At 41.3% G+C, this 18,052-nt stretch overlaps 1 protein-coding gene across 11 annotated transcripts in view; it reads left to right on the plus strand.

Annotated features, from left to right (window-relative positions):
• DSE (dermatan sulfate epimerase) overlaps positions 1-18,052 on the plus strand; it is a 62,305-nt gene that overhangs the window by 14,807 nt on the left and 29,446 nt on the right. For 7 of the 11 annotated variants that reach the window (XR_006173150.2, XM_042844981.2, XM_065588362.1 and 4 more), the window contains exon 2: positions 1,289-1,757. Coding sequence is in view for 5 of the 11 variants with exons in the window: in XM_042844981.2 (XP_042700915.2) it covers positions 1,342-1,757 (416 nt within the window). In the remaining 6 variants the exon portion in view is untranslated. Of the gene's footprint in view, positions 1-772; positions 1,043-1,288; positions 1,845-18,052 lie in introns of those variants that run through there. The other 4 variants (XM_042844978.2, XM_065588359.1, XM_042844980.2 and 1 more) reach the window with 4 other exon arrangements.

Raw genomic sequence — 18,052 nt, forward strand, 5'->3', positions numbered from 1 at the left:
AGGGCTCCAGTCCAACAAAGCACTTAAGCACATGTGTAACTTTAAGCACAAAAGTAGTCCCATTGACTTTGTATGTACTTAAATACCTTTTTGAATCAGGGCCTGGGTGCCTAAATATGGACATAACAGCCTAACTTTAGCTTTGAAAATCCTGGCCTCTCTGTGTATGTGGGGTTGGCGGGAAAGCAGGGGGTAACTGTGTGCTTTAGCTTCTTAAGATTTTTCTTTCTGAATCTATGAACCACATTTTCCTTAGAAAAATCATTTTATCTTTGATTTTGGCTGCTGGTTTCCCTCAGCCTACTTCTCTTTTTAATAATTGAAAACTACTCTTCGTTATTTACATAAAACTGTCTTTCTTGGGTCTGCTTTCTATAACCTTTCCCCGCTGAAGAATTTCAGGAATTCCCTGACTTTCCTCCGGGGGATCCTAGCCTTGATTTGTCTGAGACCTGGAGCTAGAGAGCTAGTAATTTTCAAAAAGTAACTACCTATATTTAAATACATTTAACCTCTGTATAGATTTGTCATTTAAACACATTTTAAGACAGCCATTTATTTAGGAAAATGTGCTTTTGCTCAGCTTTGCTTCTTTCGTGTCTAGTAATAAATCTCCACATGCAAAATGGAAGGCCCTTTAAAATAATAATAAGAAAAAAACTCCACACACTCTATGGGCCATTTATCTCATGTGCTTTGCCAGGACTCTGCTGTTTGCTTGCTTTTTTTTTTTTTAAATGAAGACATGTCAGAACCAGAGGCCTTATACACAGTATAAAATGACCCCAGCACAAACCTCTTGCATTCCAAAATCTTTACTCCACAGCTGGTAACATCAGCCAATCCAGCACTCAGTCTTGGCTGCTGTTAACATAATCTCTGCTTCTCTTTCCCTCCCCCACCTTAGCTAGCACAGTCAGTGATGTTTTACATTAGGCACAGTCATAATTATTCTGATTCTTAGGAAGTCAAGAGTTTAAGCTCTATATTGAGTTGTATCTGTGTATTATACCATCCTCATCACTCCGGAATCTGAGTAAAGGTGTGTTTGTGGGAAAGGGGCTTTCTTTCCAAAAATGTAGCTTCCCTGATTTTAAAGTTGGTTGCTCAGAATGGGTTTTATCTGAAATATCAATGTAAAAATGATTTAAAAGCCACCTGTACAGCACACATGTTTTCTTATAATTCCAGACTGAATCAGATTTCTTGTGAAATATGCTGTGATGGCAACTGTTGTCCAATGAATTGTGTCTAATGGCCCCTTTTCACTCTTGTTTGTCATCCCTAGGATATTTTAAAGATGGTTTGGCTGCCATTGAGACTTGGAGATCTGATGCCACAATGAGGACTCACACACGGGGGGCTCCCAGCGTGTTTTTCATACATGTGGTTTGCTTTGCTTTGGCCTCCGGCACCGATGAGAAACCAAGCGCTGTGATTCCTTTTGTCAATGCCAACTACGACAGCTACCCCATGCTGTACTTTTCTAAAGGAGAGGTGGAGGATTTGCGGATCAAGGCTGCCACTACGCATCAGCACATTGCAGCTCGTCTGACTGAGGCAGTTCAGACCATGCTGTCCAGTCCCTTGGAGTATCTTCCTCCCTGGGATCCCAAGGAGTTCAGTGCTCGGTGGAATGAAATTTATGGCAACAATCTGGGTGCCCTGGCAATGTTCTGTGTGCTCTACCCCAAGAATATCGAAGCCATAAACATGGCCAAGGATTACATGGAAAGGATGGCGGCTCAGCCTAGTTGGTAGATTTTTGTCTTTTTGTTCTTACTGCGTAAACTCTGCTTGGAATTGAATGAGTGAAGGAATGTGTGAGAGTATGTTAGGATAAGGTACTGACTTGTAAATTTAACTTGATATGCTTGCCTGTTCTGAATATGCCAAATCATAATTCAGTTGTCTGTATATTTAGTTTGATAAATAATATTGAGAATTAATTTGCCCTCTGTTAGAAATGGTGCACCAACCACTCTTTAATCTTCATTGAGCATTATCTGTTATGAATAATTCTAATTGTGACAGAATCATCAGTTTACAATCCTGGAGTGACCTCCTGGCTCCATTGAAGTCAATGGGGGAATTCCCACTTACTGCAGTGGGGCCAGGATTTCACTCCAGGTTTATGCATGAGATGTTGGGTGGCTTTTTATCTTTGCCAGGCATGAAGAGCTGATCCACAGTACACTGATAGGTCGAGGTAAGACAGCTTACATCAACCTGCTTATGTCAGTGTCTACACTACAGCCTTCCTCCCACCGAAGAAAGTGCGCTACTACACTGACACCATAACTCCACCTCCATGAGAGGTGTAAGGCTTATGCCAGTGTAGTTAGGGCAAAACAGTGGCTGTGTAGACACTGCAGTTACTGTTGTTGTCTGTCTTGTCAATTTCATGGCAGGAGCTGTGGGGCTGGACCCTGCTCCTGGCTGGGACCCAGGACAAGAATGGACCCCGCTCTCCCCGCAGGGATCTGGCTGGACCCCACTCCCAGCTGAAATTGACATGGCTGCCTGGCTCCTGGTGGGGAGTGGGCGGGGGAGGGGGGGCAAGTCCCTGGTCCCCAGGGGCGATAAGCCTTGGGCTGCTTCCCCCCACCTCCTGGCAGGGAATGGGGAAGCGAGAAGCTCTGGGCGGCTTCCCCCCACCCACTTATGGTGGGAAATGGGGAAGCAAGAAGCCCTGGGCAGCTTCCCTCCTGCTCCTTACTGCAGTGGCTGTAAGTCAACCTAATATAGGTCGACTTATGTTTCTAGTATAAACATACCGTAAGATAGAAAAAAGATTACTTTCAGTGTAAGTAAGGGTGTCAGATTCTGGCCTTTAGGAAATATTAATGTATGTGCTACCACTTACGTGGTTTAAAAAAAGAGTATCACTAATAGTATCTCTCTCTTATAAGGTGGTAAAACTTCTTACCTTCCTAGCAGGGTTCTCCCGGTACGGGAAGTGCGAGATGATATTCTTCATCTGTAAGATTTAATACTCTATATAGATGTCTTTTCCAGTGTTTAATTTCAAATTTCGTAATATTGACTTAAATAAAAACAACGAGGAGTCCGGTGGCACCTTAAAGACTAACAGATTTATTTGGGCATAAGCTTTCGTTGGTAAAAAAACTACTTCTTCAGTTGACTTAAATCAAATTTGTCATTCAGAATGACACGTGGCATTTGCTTTCTTGATTAAATACTGTATGAAATGTCTAATTTGTCAAAGCTTTTCAGTCCTGATTTGCAGCACCGATTTGACATACTGTTCTTGAACCCGTCTTGTACACATCAGATTTTCAATTAATGAGGCATCGTGAAAAGATAATGTGTCTCTTGAAGAAACTTTGGTTTTGTTTGTTTGCCTGGTCTTGTTTTCCCTTTGAAATTCATTTATCTTTCCTATTCTGGGGTTTTTATGTTTTGAGTCGTATTTATGTTTGAGCAACTGTTCTATGAATATAGAGTGAAAGGTAGTGCATTCTTCTGTTGCTTGTTTTCTTTTCATTAATATCTGCAGCATTCATTCCTCCCAGGCCTAGGAAAAGGACAAATAGGCAAATGCATACCCCTTTGTAACAGCGAGTGATGGTAGTTGCTAGACTACTAATGGTTGGGACAGCCAGATTAGCCAAACCCTGCTGAGGGCCAAGATGCTGCAGGTTAGCAAATGAGAACCTGGGACAAAGGAAACAGGATTGAAAGAAACAAACCTGCAGAAACATCAGGAGAAAGAGAGCTAGCCAGGGAAGATCTTGGTCTGAGTTTGCTAATGAACCCCATGTTATTGTGAGCTACATTGCTGTAGGTTATAGTAGTTTTCGTGCCCACCTTTTCGTTTGGTCTCTTTCCCCACGGTGGAGGGGGGGACTAAATCATTCTATTTTCTTTTTAAGCTGTCTGGATTGGAAAATCTTTTTTCTTTATAAGCCAACCCTGCTGGTTGGTCTCTTGACAGTCATCCTACACTCAATATGCAACCTGTGCAGTGTAGAGCAGTTGTTGATTTTCCTGTATTTTAATAGTAAGTGTCATTTTAGATCATGGTTTAACTTTCAGAGGGAAAACGTAATGGATTTACATTGTCTCTTAAACCCTATTTTGTTTTCATACACTGCGCAGAGTTAACATTTGTCTCCCTGTGCCTTCAATAGCAGTGTGTTCTGAGGTCAGTGCTTCCCCTTTTCTTTAATCACTGTTCCTTATAGTTACAAGTGACAGACACAGAATAAAAGAAAATGACAAATAAGATTATTCAAGATTAACATAAAAACTATCCGCTAATGCCTCTAAGCCCACACGGAGAAGCATGCAGGATTGGGGCTGTAGCTCTATAAAACTAGGCTTGGCAGAATTCATTAATATCCATCAAAATTCTGATGTTTATTTTTAAGCATTTTTTTCTATTTTTATCTATTTATATTTTCACTTTTGTGGAAAATTAGGTGAGGGGAATGGTCAGACCGTAATTTAATGACAGTAGATGTTGAAATTCAAAAAGTGAAAGCTTTAACTGTTGAAACACATATTGTCAGCATCACATCACAGGTCAAATTACACAACGAAAATGTCTTCTAATCAAATTAATACGTTTTCAAGGAGCGTTTTTCTTACTTTGCCTACATTTTGTACATATTGATTATTATTTTTTCGTTGGTTTGTGCGTCCATGGTGGAATCGACATTTGTCGACATTTACTGATTAAAAATATAATCCTTCCAAGCCCAGATAAAACCCTTGGGAGAGGTGAGATAGAGAAAGAGGTGAATTATATGCAGGAAAAATTCTTCATTTGTTGCTTTTTAATAAAAAGCAGTGACTGTTCCTTATCATTGGCCTGCCCTGACCTAAACCTATTCAGAGTACCAAGCAAGTTATTTTTAATTTTTATTATTTATAAGGAGACTTATTAAGAGTCTGTCACCCTGGAGATGTCCTCTGGGTCTCTCTACAGACTCAAGGTAGTCTCAGGAGGGATTTAGTTTGACTGTGTGAGCCCAGTCCTACCGCATGGGTATCCCAGGACTTGAAAGGCAGCAGAACTGCTGTGGTGCTGCTGCATCATGAAGTCAGAGGGTTAAAAAACCCAACAAACCCTATCATGGTGGTCTAGGAACTAGAACAGAACAGAGTGTGAAGGGGGGAGTAGGATGCAGAGATTCTGCACTGGCTGGGCGTTGTGGGAGAATGCCACAGAACAGAGGCTTTAGCCACACACCACAAAGGGGATTTTGGGAGAAAGATAGTGGCATGGCAATTAGGTCCCCTAAATACATGGATCAACAATTAAAAATCACACATTTTGACTTTTAAACTTGGGAAAAGATTCCATTCCCTGACTTCTATAGCAATTTACTGCACAAAACCCTTTTTCTCAGGCCTTGCACTCCCAGGGAGAGAATTTGGCTCTTGAGCTATTCAAGATGTCCCAGCTTTCACGCTCTCTGCTACCCAGCAAATCATGGAAAGCAAATGCCTTCTTGTTGTGACTTCCCTCTCCAAAGTGAACTTGGGAGCCGTTGGATAGCCACGTATTGCCACAGAGATGCTATGCAGACAACTAATCAGGCTCCAGTGTATTCACAAGATCAACTAAAGCACCACAATGAAAATGACAGTTGACAACTTCACTCCTCTGGCACAAAGGAACTTTATACAATAAGGGTAAAGCTCATCTGTATGGGAGACAGAGTCTCTCGGGATCGTTCTCGCCACCTTTTACTCCAAGGGCAAGGCACATTTCTTTGACTTTGCTTTCTCAAACATAAATACATAGCAACACATACTCCACTGCACACACTTTTCCCCCCTTGAGAGAGAATGAGAGAACAAACACATGACAGATTTTAGTTACATTGCTTAACATACTATTGGACTACTAGATGGAGCTCAGATACTATGCTGAGGAGCATGGTAGATGAACCTGTACAGAATAGAACAGTGCATGCAGTATCACCGGAATGGAGCTTCAGAAAACCTGGACCTGTCTTGCTATAGAGTTTATTTAAATATACCTAATTTGCCTGGAATTATGGAAGAAAAATATCTTTCTTGTTGATATTAGTACAACCTCACTGATTTAATAAGTGTGAGGGTAGATACATTGTTTCATTTAAAATGCCATTCTGTCATTGACAGGTAGGGTGACCAGATCACCCAAGTCAAATATCGGGACACGGGGGCGTGGCGAGAGGGGGCAGGGCCAAAAACAAAAACAAAAAAAACCCCTTCTTCCACAAGCGCTGGAGGGAGGCCCGGGAGACGCAGGGGAAGCGCGGGGCCGGGGTGAGTGAGAGTCCGGCCTGGCCCCGAGTGCAGGCAGGACTCAGTCGGGCGTTAGGGAGAGTAGGGGGGGACCCGAGCGGGACGGGGGGGCTGGAGCCTGCTGCCCCCACTCCGGGGCTGCCGCGGGATAGCACCAGCTGGGCAGCAGCCCAGACGCGACTGGCCAGGGGCTGGGCGCAGCGTGCGCGCTGCTGGGTCCCCGCAGCAGGCCCGGGCTCCGGGGGTTCGGGCCCGGGTGCCAGAGCCACAGCCGCCGAGCTTGGCCATCGGCCGCTTCCTCCCCCCGCGACAGTGGGAGCTGCAGCAGCGGCTGCTCCCGAGTCCCGCTGCCCAGGGAGGGAGAACAGCTGCCGCCTGGCCCCGCGGGCCGCCCCCCTCCTCTCCCTACTGCCTGACTGAGTCCTGCCGGCGCTCGGGGCCAGGCCGGACTCTCACTCACCCTGGCCCAGCGCTCCCCTGCGTCTCCCGGGCCTCCCTCCACAAGCGCTGGAGGGAGGAGGAATGGCGAGCCTGCGAAAGAGGCGGGGATTCGGGGAGGGAACCAATGGGGGAAGGAGGGGGTGGAGTCGGGGCGGGGGAGAGGGGGCGCAAGCACTTCCGGGCTCCGGAGTATTTGCTTGTTTGTCCAGTGTCCCGACCTAACATTGGTCGGGACGCGGGACAAACAAGGAAATATCGGGACGTCTGGTCACCCTATTGACAGGATTCATCTCAATAGATTGGAATGTTTCAAATCTGGCTTTCTCAAAGTTTTGTTGTTAGCAGCTTGATTTCTTCTGCTGTCTTATCTGGGTTTCGCTTTGATTTCTGTGAAGATGACACTGAATCTAAAAGTGAACACCTTTAATTTTTAAAATTGTAAGTGAAGATTACTTCATGTAAGTGTTTAAGATCTACCATAAAACCAAAACAGGAGTTTTGATGACTTTGGCCATATTTAAATAAAATAAGTGTGATTCTAAGTGCCACAGGCTTTATTCCAGGTCATGATGGAGTGCACTGAGAGTAAAAAATGTCATTTTAAAATTTCATTCTTGTGTGAATGAGGCCCTTTCCATTGTTTGAATATAATTTACTTTTTCCATAGTATAGTTATGATAAAGTATGAAACTGTTATATAAATTACAGAAAACCTAAGTGTCTACGTGATTTTTCTATTACAGTAATGAATTTATAATATGTAATAAAGAAAAACCTTAATTCAGTTCCCATTCATAAGGTCTAAGCAGAAAGTTTACAACGGGAAATATTGGTAGCATATTGCTGACTGCTACCCTGATGAACCTTATTTTTAAAGTAAACAAAGAACAACTATTAATGGAGAAGCAGAGTCAATCATTAAAGAAATAATATGGATGCAGAGGATCCTTTGGAATCTAGTAAGGAAGAAAGAGACAGCACGACAGAAAGGCAGTCTTCCAACAGTTAATCAAAGTATACATTTTAAAAATGCTTGCACTGGGATATTAAGAAGGTAAAGAGACCCCATTTATCCAAATAATTTGTTTGGTTTTCCTGGGATTTGACGTGAAATTTGTCTGAAATCTCAGGAAAAGTTTGTCCTTTTATTTAAGCCATAGTATGTTGTTTGGGGAGCCTCTTAAAGAAAAGAGGATAATTGTGGAGGTTATAGATTAGCTCCCTGGCATTTTATCTGTCATTAGCTTCTAGAATTTTCCCTAGCAAGAGTGCATTTTTGGCTGACGGGATATGTAATAGCGATTATTTCCATATGCTTGCTAAGCCTGTTCCAGAAATGAGTGATGTAATTAGAGACCCACATCATGTAGACATAAGAGTCTCATCAGGTTTTATATTTTAAAGCATTTCTTTTTAACCCAGCCAACCTTAAAACTGTGCAATCCAATGCCCTTTACTTTCACAAATTCTCTGTCCTTATTACAGTGAGATTGGCCATTCTGAAAGGCAAAATCTATGTAGCAAAGGTCAGAATATTTTTGTCACCGTCCACAGGCCATTTTGTTAATGCAAACATTTCGCCATCACATTGCTTAGCAGGGAGTACAATCTGAAGATAAGTCTTACTTGATGGGCCTTATATGTGAAAGAACTGTAGTCACGCAAATGCGAACTTTCTAACGAAACAGTAGTGAATGAAGCAATGACTAACGAGATTATGGTATTGCAAATCTCATCCCTTGTTAACTCTTACCCCATTAGCCTTTTGGGATACCTTGTTCAAAATTATGGAGCCCACCATACTCTTTCCATCAATGTCCAGTTATTGTTCAGTATAGAATTCACATATGCTGAAAAGAGATTGCACCATGACCATAAAGTTTATGGCGGTCTCACAGCAGGACTATCTCCTGGACTCATAAGTAACTGCCATCAGATATATTCAAATAATGGTCAACTGTGTTTTTGTTCATAAGATTGTATAATGGAAACTTCTGTAAGAGAGGCATGGAAGATACAGCAATCATTTAGCCAGTCCATTTCTTAATTTTTAAAAAAATCTAAAAAAGAGAATCTGGAATTTTGTTAAAAGTAAATTTTATCATAAGGCCAAAGTGTTTCTTCATATATTTGCAACAGATAGCTCAGCTTGGCTCACTAAGAAAGAATGGTTAAACTGAAATTGAGAGTTTACAGTACAGCTCATTTTGTAGCATGTCTGGTATAAACATTTGCTGCAAAGTACCAGAAAGTCTGTTGAAAAAATAAAATATATATAATATCTGTTTCTGAAAGGCACTGTACCTCGTTATGGCATTCAACACTGGTAAAACAAGCTTTATAACATATGAACACAGAAGGATTATGAGTAATAATAATGAGAACCACAATTTCCAAACAATGGTTCTTCTAATGAAAGACAAAAATCTGGAATCTCCCTGCATGTGTAGATATAAAAAGAGAAGAGGGTGTTTGAGTGGCATAAAAGTGGTTTTAATGGCAATGGAGGAAGGTGAATGAGAGGGGAATGGAGGAGGCTCACAGATCCAAAAAAGAATGGTCAGAGTGCCCCCTCTCAGACACTCCAAGAGCTACATTATAACCAAATTCTCTTTTGTTTTGAAACATGCTCTAGAAAACTTAAATGCAACTTTCCTTACTAATTTTGCCCTTTACATATGGCCAGTGCTGATTTCCCACTCCCCACGTTTTGAAGTGAGCTGAAATGAACATGACTCTTAGTACTTCCTTCCTCTTTTCTGTACTAGCACCATCAGTAACACCTCTGGGAATGTCTTGTGACTGCTGCAGCAGAACTAGGAAAAGGAGCATGGGCACATCTTTTTTCCCAGGACCCACAGAAATAGTAATGTGCAATTTTTGTAGATCTTTTTTATTTTCTCAGAAGCCACTCCAGCAAACTACTGAGCACCCCCTGAGAGGTGCTGAACATTCTCACACCCTATTGTCTACGTTGAGAGTTAAAGGTATTCAGCACTTTGCAGGATTTACTCCTTTAGTTATGGAATGTGATTTCTGTAAATTAAACACCAAAGGACACTTGCTACCAAAATGTAGAAATATTTAAGATCAGCCAAATTTGGGGGATTTATTGATATGTCCCTATTCAGTTTTACATTGGGTGTATTAACATGACAAGGGGTAATTTATTAGAGGCCTGATCTGAAGCCTATCAAAATAAATATATTTTCATACAATTCAACGGATTTTGGAATGCCTGTGAAAATTAATAATTCAGGGATTAATGCAAACACTGGTAGGTTTTTTTTTTGTTTGGTCTTCTCTTGCATAGATAACCCAGGTCCAACCCTTCTTTCTAACCCCTGTCCCTCTTTCCCTTCTTGTACTGTAAGAGCATTCCTCAGATACCTCCCAAGTCACACAAGTCCTTGGGAACTTCTGGAGAGATCACAATGTCTAGATAATACCCATTATGTTTTGTCTTAGTTTTCAGAAGAATGCTGTTGACAATAAGATACTATGAGACTATCTTGTGAAGCTCTAGTTTCAAAAACAGAAGTGCACTGCATGAAGATTATTCAGTACATCTTTTCTAAAAGTTTCCTCTTGATAGTGCCTTAACTAGTTACATCAATGGGAGAGCTGTATATGAATATGAAAGAATAAGTATTTCTAAATTAGAGCAAATGCATCAAAATGTTTGAAGGGTATAAAATAATTCCATAGCAATTCAGGTTAGGAGTTGTTTTTAATCTACTTTTTCTCTGCTAATATTCCTTAGTGCTGCTAAATTTTGGCCTCACTACAGATGACAGAAAATGATGGAGAGACTAAAGAAAACAGTTTCTGAAAAGAGAAATGGTGGCTTAAGGGAACAGAAGCCAACTAAATATGAAAAAAGTTGGTAGCCTAATAAAGAGGAAGTAGTGTTTAGTAATACATTAGTTGGCACACTTTGTCCTTGAGTGAATTTAAGGCTCCATAATGGTGTTTACTGGGCAGTGGAAACGCTGTCAAGAAATGAAGCAGAGACCTTCTTGACTACTCATGGTCACTTAAGATTTCATGGGACTTTTCACAAGAGTAAGAATATTAATGCCAGTGTCCCACCCATACTCTGATTAAGTTATGTCTATCTAAAACTTCCTCTAATGTTTTAAGTGGATATGGAATCCATCTTCACTACTTCCCTTAAAGAGACAACCTCTGTTTACTCCTGTGGAATCCAGTTTATTAAATTGTGCTGCATGGATATAACTGATGGTTCAATTTATATCAGTACTCACAAGGGGATTACAGGTATGGGCTCTAACTTTTTACCTTACGGGTTATTGATTCTTAGAAGGTGTCAAATCCAAAATAGATGCCATCTTGCACCAGGCCAGAATCTTGAAAAGCATCTTAGAAGCAAGTTGCTTCAAGCAACACTACTTATATAAGATTGTCAGTATTTCCCTTCAGTTTTACAGGTCGGAGTCAAATCAAAAAGTTGATTGTGTCAACTTCTCTTTGTTTAAAATAATGCAACAAAGATTTGTTATAAACTGAAAATAAAGAGCCTTAGGTTAGATAATCAAACAATATTATAAATTCTTTCTTCCTATAAAGTTTGGCAAGCTTCTAATAGGTGCCTCTTCTAAATGATATGCATTTTTGTACTACAGTATCATTTACCATATGTAAACCATAAGTATATATATGTTTTCATTTGTCTCTATTTATAAGGATACATTTAAGGTCTATGAATGAAAGCTGTTCCTGAGTCTGTTCAACAAATTCAAGGAATCCTTCCTTCCTAGTTGCATGGTCTCTAGTATATTTTGGATACATATCTTGCCTTATCCAAAGTTTACAAAGAATTTACTATAATAGTGGTAACTCCTTAGAATAAGTTTCAGCGTTTGCATGATCTCCTTCATGTTTTCCTTCTGTTGCCATCTCTAAAAAATGTCTATTCTCCTTTCTTTGGGAAGTGTAAAGTAAGTCCTAATTGCATGGTAGATTCTGGAGCAGCAAAAGTAGTTCTAAGAGATGTCTCTTCCTTCTGAGTTTTTCTGTTAAGCCTTCTCCCAAAACTGTGGACAACTCTGTTTAGCCAAATACTCAGTAAGATTATGGTCACTAAGTGGTTCATCCTGCTTGCTGTCACTTTTTATTCATGGCAAGATGATAGAGTTGTGTTATCCAGGGATATCCCCTCTCAGGGATATTTTTAACCTCTCTCTGAAGATATAAATACATCCAATATTTCTTCTTTAATATTTTACTGTTAGGTGGTAGATTGACAGCCCAAGAAACAAAATCTGTTTATCCACAGAACAGGTGCAGCGCAGACAAGTAATTACAACTTTCCCCATTTTTAACCAGCAGTGTGTTTTCCGAATCATAGGACTGGAAGGGACCTTGAGAGGTCACCTAGTCCAGTCCCCTGCACTCATGGCAGGACTAAGTATTATCTGGACCATTACTGAATGGTATTTGTCTAATCTGCCCTTAAAAATCTCCAATGATGGAGGTTTCACAACCTCCATAGGCAATTTATTCCAGTGTTTAACCACCCTGAAAGTTAGGAAGTTTTTCCTAATGTCCAACCTAAGCCGCCCTTGCTGCAATTTAAGCTCATTGCTTCTTGTCCTATCCTCATAGGTTGAGAAGAACAATTCTTCTCCCTCCTCCTTGTAACAACCTTTTATGTACTTGAAAACTGTTATCATGTCCCCTCTCAGTCTTCTCTTTTCCAGACTAAACAAACCCAGTTTTTTCAATCTTCCCTCATAGGTCAGGTTTTCTAGACCTTTAATCATTTTTGTTGCTCTTTTCTGGACTTTCTCCAATTTCTCCTCATCTTTCCTGAAATGTGGTGCCCAGAACTGGACACAATACTCTAGTTGAGGCCTAATCATCGCAGAGTAGAGTGGAAGAATTACTTCTCGTGTCTTGCTTACAACATGCCTGCTAATACATCCAGAATTATGTTTACTTTTTTTGCAACAGTGTTACACTGTTGACTCATATTTAGCTTGTGGTCCACTATGACTCCCAGATCCCTTTCTGCAGTACTCCTTCCTAGGCAGTCATTTCCCATTTTGTATGTGTGCAACTGATTGTTCCTTCCTAAGTGGAGTACTTTGCATTTGTCCTTATTGAATTTCATCCTATTTACTTCAGACCATTTCTCCAGTTTGTCCAGATCATTTTGAATTTTAAACCTATCCTCCAAAGCACTTGCAACCCCTCCCCGCTTGGTATCGTCCACAAACTATATAAGTGTACTCTCTATGCCATTATCTAGATCATTGATGAAGATATTGAACAGAACCAGACCCAGAACCCATTCCTGCGGGACCCCACTCGTTATGCCCTTCCAGCATGACTGTGAACCACTGATAACTACTCTTTGGGAACGGTTTTCCAACCAGTTATGCACCCACCTTATAGTAGCTCCATCTAGGTTGCATTTCCCAAGTTTGTTTATGAGAAGGTCATGCGAGACAGTATCAAAAGCCTTACTAAAGTCAAGATATACCACGTCTACCGCTTCCCCCCCATCCACAAGGCTTGTTACCTTGTCAAAGAAAGCTATCAGGTTAGTTTGACATAGTTTGTTCTTGACAAATCCATGCTGACTGTTACTTATCACCGTATTATCTTCTAGATTGGGGTGGGCAAATTACGGCCCGCGGGATTGCCCCCCGTGACGCCGTGGGCCCTGCGCCGCTCTCAGAAGCGGCCGCCACCACGTCCCTGCGGCCCCCGAGCGGGGGGCAGAGGGCTCCGTGCATTGCCCTTGCCTCCAGGCACCGCCCCCTGCAGTTCCTATTGGCCGGGAACGGGTAACTGCGACCAATGGGAGCTTCGGGGGAGGTACCTGGAGGTGCGGCAAGGGCAGTGTATGCGGAGCCTTCCACCCCCACCCCTACCCCCAGGGGCCACAGCGCTTCCTGGAGCGGTGTGGGGCTGGGAACGGGGCAGGCATGCAGGGAGCCCGCCCTGGTCCCAGTGCGCACCGCTGCCACCCCGGCGCCGTTTTAGGTAAGCGGTGCCGGGCCGGAGCCCGAACCCCTCCCGCACCCCAACTCCCTTCCCTAAGCCCCCTGCCTGCACCTTGCACCCCTCCTGCACCCCAACCCCCTGCCCTGAGCTCCCTGCTGCGCCCTGCACCCCTGCCCTGAGCCCTCTGCCGCGCCCAGCACTCCTCCTGCATCCCAACCCCCTGCCCTGAGGCAATAACATGTGATGATATTCTCTGACATGCTAGGGTTCCACTGGAACCTTGTCACTTGAAAGGGATGATATATCTGCCAATGATGATATACCTGTGAATATTCATTGTAGCTCTTGCCATAACAGCAGTGAAGTGATTAAAGTGTACGAGAGATGACAGGGAGCAATTTGCTAACCTTTTAAAATAAAACCCTTCTACTGTGCCCACCACAATTACCTGGAATGGACATCACCATCCTCCATTATCCTGTTTTTATGGTTAACTACTTAGAATGGGATGCCGACCTCTTTAAATGTCTCTAACTATAAATAACCCTTCTCCCCCACACGCCCCAAAATTCAGATACAAATTCACTTTTAAATGAGTACATCATGAACCCTGACCTCCAGATATATCATTACAAATATTTGTGCATTCATTTCTACAGTATGTCAGCAGCAACTCCCTTGGTGCATTCCTTTAGGAGCTGGGTGTTCCATCTGGGCAGTGGGCCTGGGGGTTGCAGCTGTCATTTAAGAAATGTGTCACCTGGCTAACAGATTTTTCAGGGTTCAATTTTGCTTAATGTGAGTCACATATTTGTTGAAGTTTCATGAGTATCAGGGCAGGTTTAAATTTCCTGTGCTGCTTTTCTACCTTGCTTTCTATATTAGAGTCTGTGGGTCAGATCCTCAGGTGGTGTAAATTAGAATAGCTTTATTGAAGTTAATGGAGCTATGCTGATTTACCAGCTAAAAATCTGGCCCATGAAGTACAATCTTCATCATAAGTATAGAGATTGGCTCTTTTCCATGACTGTTAAAGTGGTGTGTTAAGTTTGATCCTCTTTGATTTGATACTTTCTGTTGGAGACAAGCTAGTGATTCATTTTGTTGTCGGGCAGGTTACTATTTAGTGGTATTGCAGAATGATTTAATTTAAGCTTGGGCAGGTACTCTACTGATGTAAAGTTTGTCTTGGTCATGTAGCTACTTATATCAATGTTGTCTACTTCAGTTTTAGAATCTAGAGGAGGTTTCTGACAAAGAGAAAGGCAAGGACTTTTATATATCAAAAAGCCAAGTTAAAATCACTGAAAAGGGAGCAAATCTGACCCTCTCCTGGGTAGCTGAAATTCCTTATTTAATTAAAAACCATGTCTGCAATTAACTAACATTCACTCAAAATGTTTTAATATTTGAATTAGTAGTATTCTACACTTGATGCAATGTAATGCACATCGGAAAACATAATCCCAACTATGCATATAAAATGATGGGGTCTAAATTAGCTGTTACCACTCAAGAAAGAGATGTTGGAGTCATTGTGGATAGTTCTCTGAAAACATCCACGCAATGTGCAGTGGCAGTCAAAAAAGCAAACAGAAAGTTCAGCATCATTAAGAGAGGGATAGATAATAAGACAGAAAATATCATATTGCCTCTGTATAAATCCATGGTATGCCCACACCTTGAATACTGCACGCAGATGTGGTCGCCCCATCTCAAAAAATATATTGGACCTGGAAAAGGTTCTGAAAAGGGCAACAAAAATGATTAGGGGTATGGAATGGCTGCCATATGAGAAGAGATTAATAAGAGAGGGACTTTTCAGCTTGGAAAAGAGACGACTAAGGGGGGGATAGGATAGAGGTGTATAAAATCATGACTGGTATGAAGAAAGTAAATAGGGAAGTGTTATTTACTCCTTCTCATAACACAAGAACTAGGGGTCACCTAATGAAATTAATAGGCAGCAAGTTTAAAACAAACAAAAGGAAGTATTTTTTCACAATACGCAAGTCAACTTGTGGAACTTCTTGCCAGAGGATGTTGTGAAAACCAAGACTATAACAGGGTTCAAAAAAGAACTAGATAAATTCATGGAGGATAGGTCCATCAATGGCTATTAGTCAGGATGGGCAGGGATGGTGTCCCTAGCCTCTGTTTGCCAGAAGCTGGGAATGGGTGACAGGAGGTGGATCACTCGATGATTACGTGTTTTGTTCTTGGGCACCTGGCATTGGCCACTGTCAGAAGACAGGATACTGGGCTAGATGGACCTTTGGTCTGACCCAGTATGGGCCATTCTTATGTTTTTTATGTTGACTCTAATCTAAAATTATCATAGTAGAATCCAGATACTGTGAACTCTAACAGTACTATTCCATTTATGATGAAGTAAGGCGAAATATTGCCAAATTATTTAAATTTATTCCAGTATGCAAGCTGTGATTGTTTGTAAAGATACTTCTACTTACAGTGAAGTTGTGTGCTTTGAACTTAGCTCTAAAATGGTTCCGTTCTCGTTAATTTTTCACCAGTTGGCCCCTGCCATATTTAAGCTGTTCCAGGATAAGGCACTTACAGTGGCACCTCTGCCTCCTGAACACTGACTGAGCTTTGAATGTGCAAAGATCTTGCGAGAACCAAAATAACATGATTTGAAAATGAGGGGTCTCCAAATACTTGTTCAAGGGTCTGTTCACTGATCAGCCATTCGTGACACAGAGGTGAAAACTCTGGGATTCAGTATGCAGTTTTCAGAGTGGTAGCGGTGTTAGTCTGTATCAGCAAAAACAGACATTGCAAAACCTAAACCTAATTTTCCCAATACTAATTTCCCCCTACTGTTACTCACACCTTCTTGTCAACTGTCTGAAATGGACCATTCTCATTACCACTTCAAAAGTTATTTTTCCTCCCTTGGTATCCTGCTGTCAATTGAAATTTCTCATTACTGACCTCACACTTGGTAAGGCAACTCACATCTTTTCATGTATTTATACCTACTCCTGTATTTTCCACTCTATGCAACTGATGAAGTGGGTTCTAGCCCACGAAAGCTTATGCCCAAATAAATTTGTTAGTCTCTAAGGTGCCACAAGGACTCCTCGTTGTATGCAGTTGTACACCATTGCTGGAAAATGTGTATAGCATTTTACTAGTGTAGACAATGTCTAATAGCTACATGAGGCACCTTCTGTGTTTGATAGAGAAGAATTCACCTTCTGAGCTCCCATGCTTTGTTGGTGTAAGTTTAATTTTTCATAAAAACATTCTGCACCCAAAATGAATTAATGGGTCTAAATTCTGTCCTGAATTGTACGTCATGCAATTCCATCGAAGTCAATGGTATTTCATGGGATTGTAAGTCAGGCAGAATGTAACATTTAAACTACAAAGAAATCTACCTCTTCATTAATAAGAGCACATAGTTCAGAGTCATTTTAGTGCAAAAGAAAGATGCAAAAGAAGAAATAGTAAGAAATGTGGGCACTGAGCTGAACTTGACATATAATGGATTAACCAGACTTTCCAAATTTTGTGACTCTAAGGAGACAGTAAAAAAAAAAACCCACCCTGGATGTGTGCAGGCTTGTTCACCTAAGTCAGTTAGCATCTCAGTTAATTTATTTGGAAATGTTTGCTGTTGTCAAATGGAAATAATGAGTTTCTAGGGAAAATGTGTAAAACCTTTGGCTGTAAGGGCTATAGCTCTTCTACACTGAACAACTGCAAACTCCAGTGAGAAACTTTGTTGCACCTGGCAACAAGCCCTGGTTACTAGATTTAGAGTTTGATTTGGCAGAAAATGACAGAAGTTGTTGAGGAACAGAATGTACATGTAAGGATTTGGGAAAGGATAATAATTAAGGCATCGTCTTAAAGATAGTCAGCTCCACCACACCTTTAGTTGTCTATCTTTATATTTTAGGAAAGGGATAGAAAATAAGACAGAATATAATTCCATTATATAAATCCATGATGTGCTCACACCTTGAATACTGTGTCCAGTTCTGGTTGCCCCATCTCAAAACAGATATAGTGGAACTGGAAAAGGTTCAGAGAAGGGTAACAGAGATGATCAAGGGTGTGGAGTGGCTTTCATACAAAGAGAGATTTAAAAGTTTAGGCCTGTTCATCATAGAAAAGAGATGACTGGGGAGGGGGGAAGGTGGATATGATAGAGAGAGGTCTATAAAATCATGTGTGTGGAAAAAATGAATAAAGAAGTGTTATTTACACTTTCACACAATACAAAAAAACCGGGGTAACCACCCAATGAAATTAATAGCTAGCAGATTTAATAAAAAACAAGAGGAAGTACTTTTTCCACACAATGCACAATCATCCTGTGGAACTCATTGTCATGAGATGT

This window comes from Chrysemys picta, chromosome 3 (genome assembly GCF_011386835.1).
Source record: "Chrysemys picta bellii isolate R12L10 chromosome 3, ASM1138683v2, whole genome shotgun sequence".
Classification (NCBI taxonomy): domain Eukaryota; kingdom Metazoa; phylum Chordata; order Testudines; family Emydidae; genus Chrysemys; species Chrysemys picta.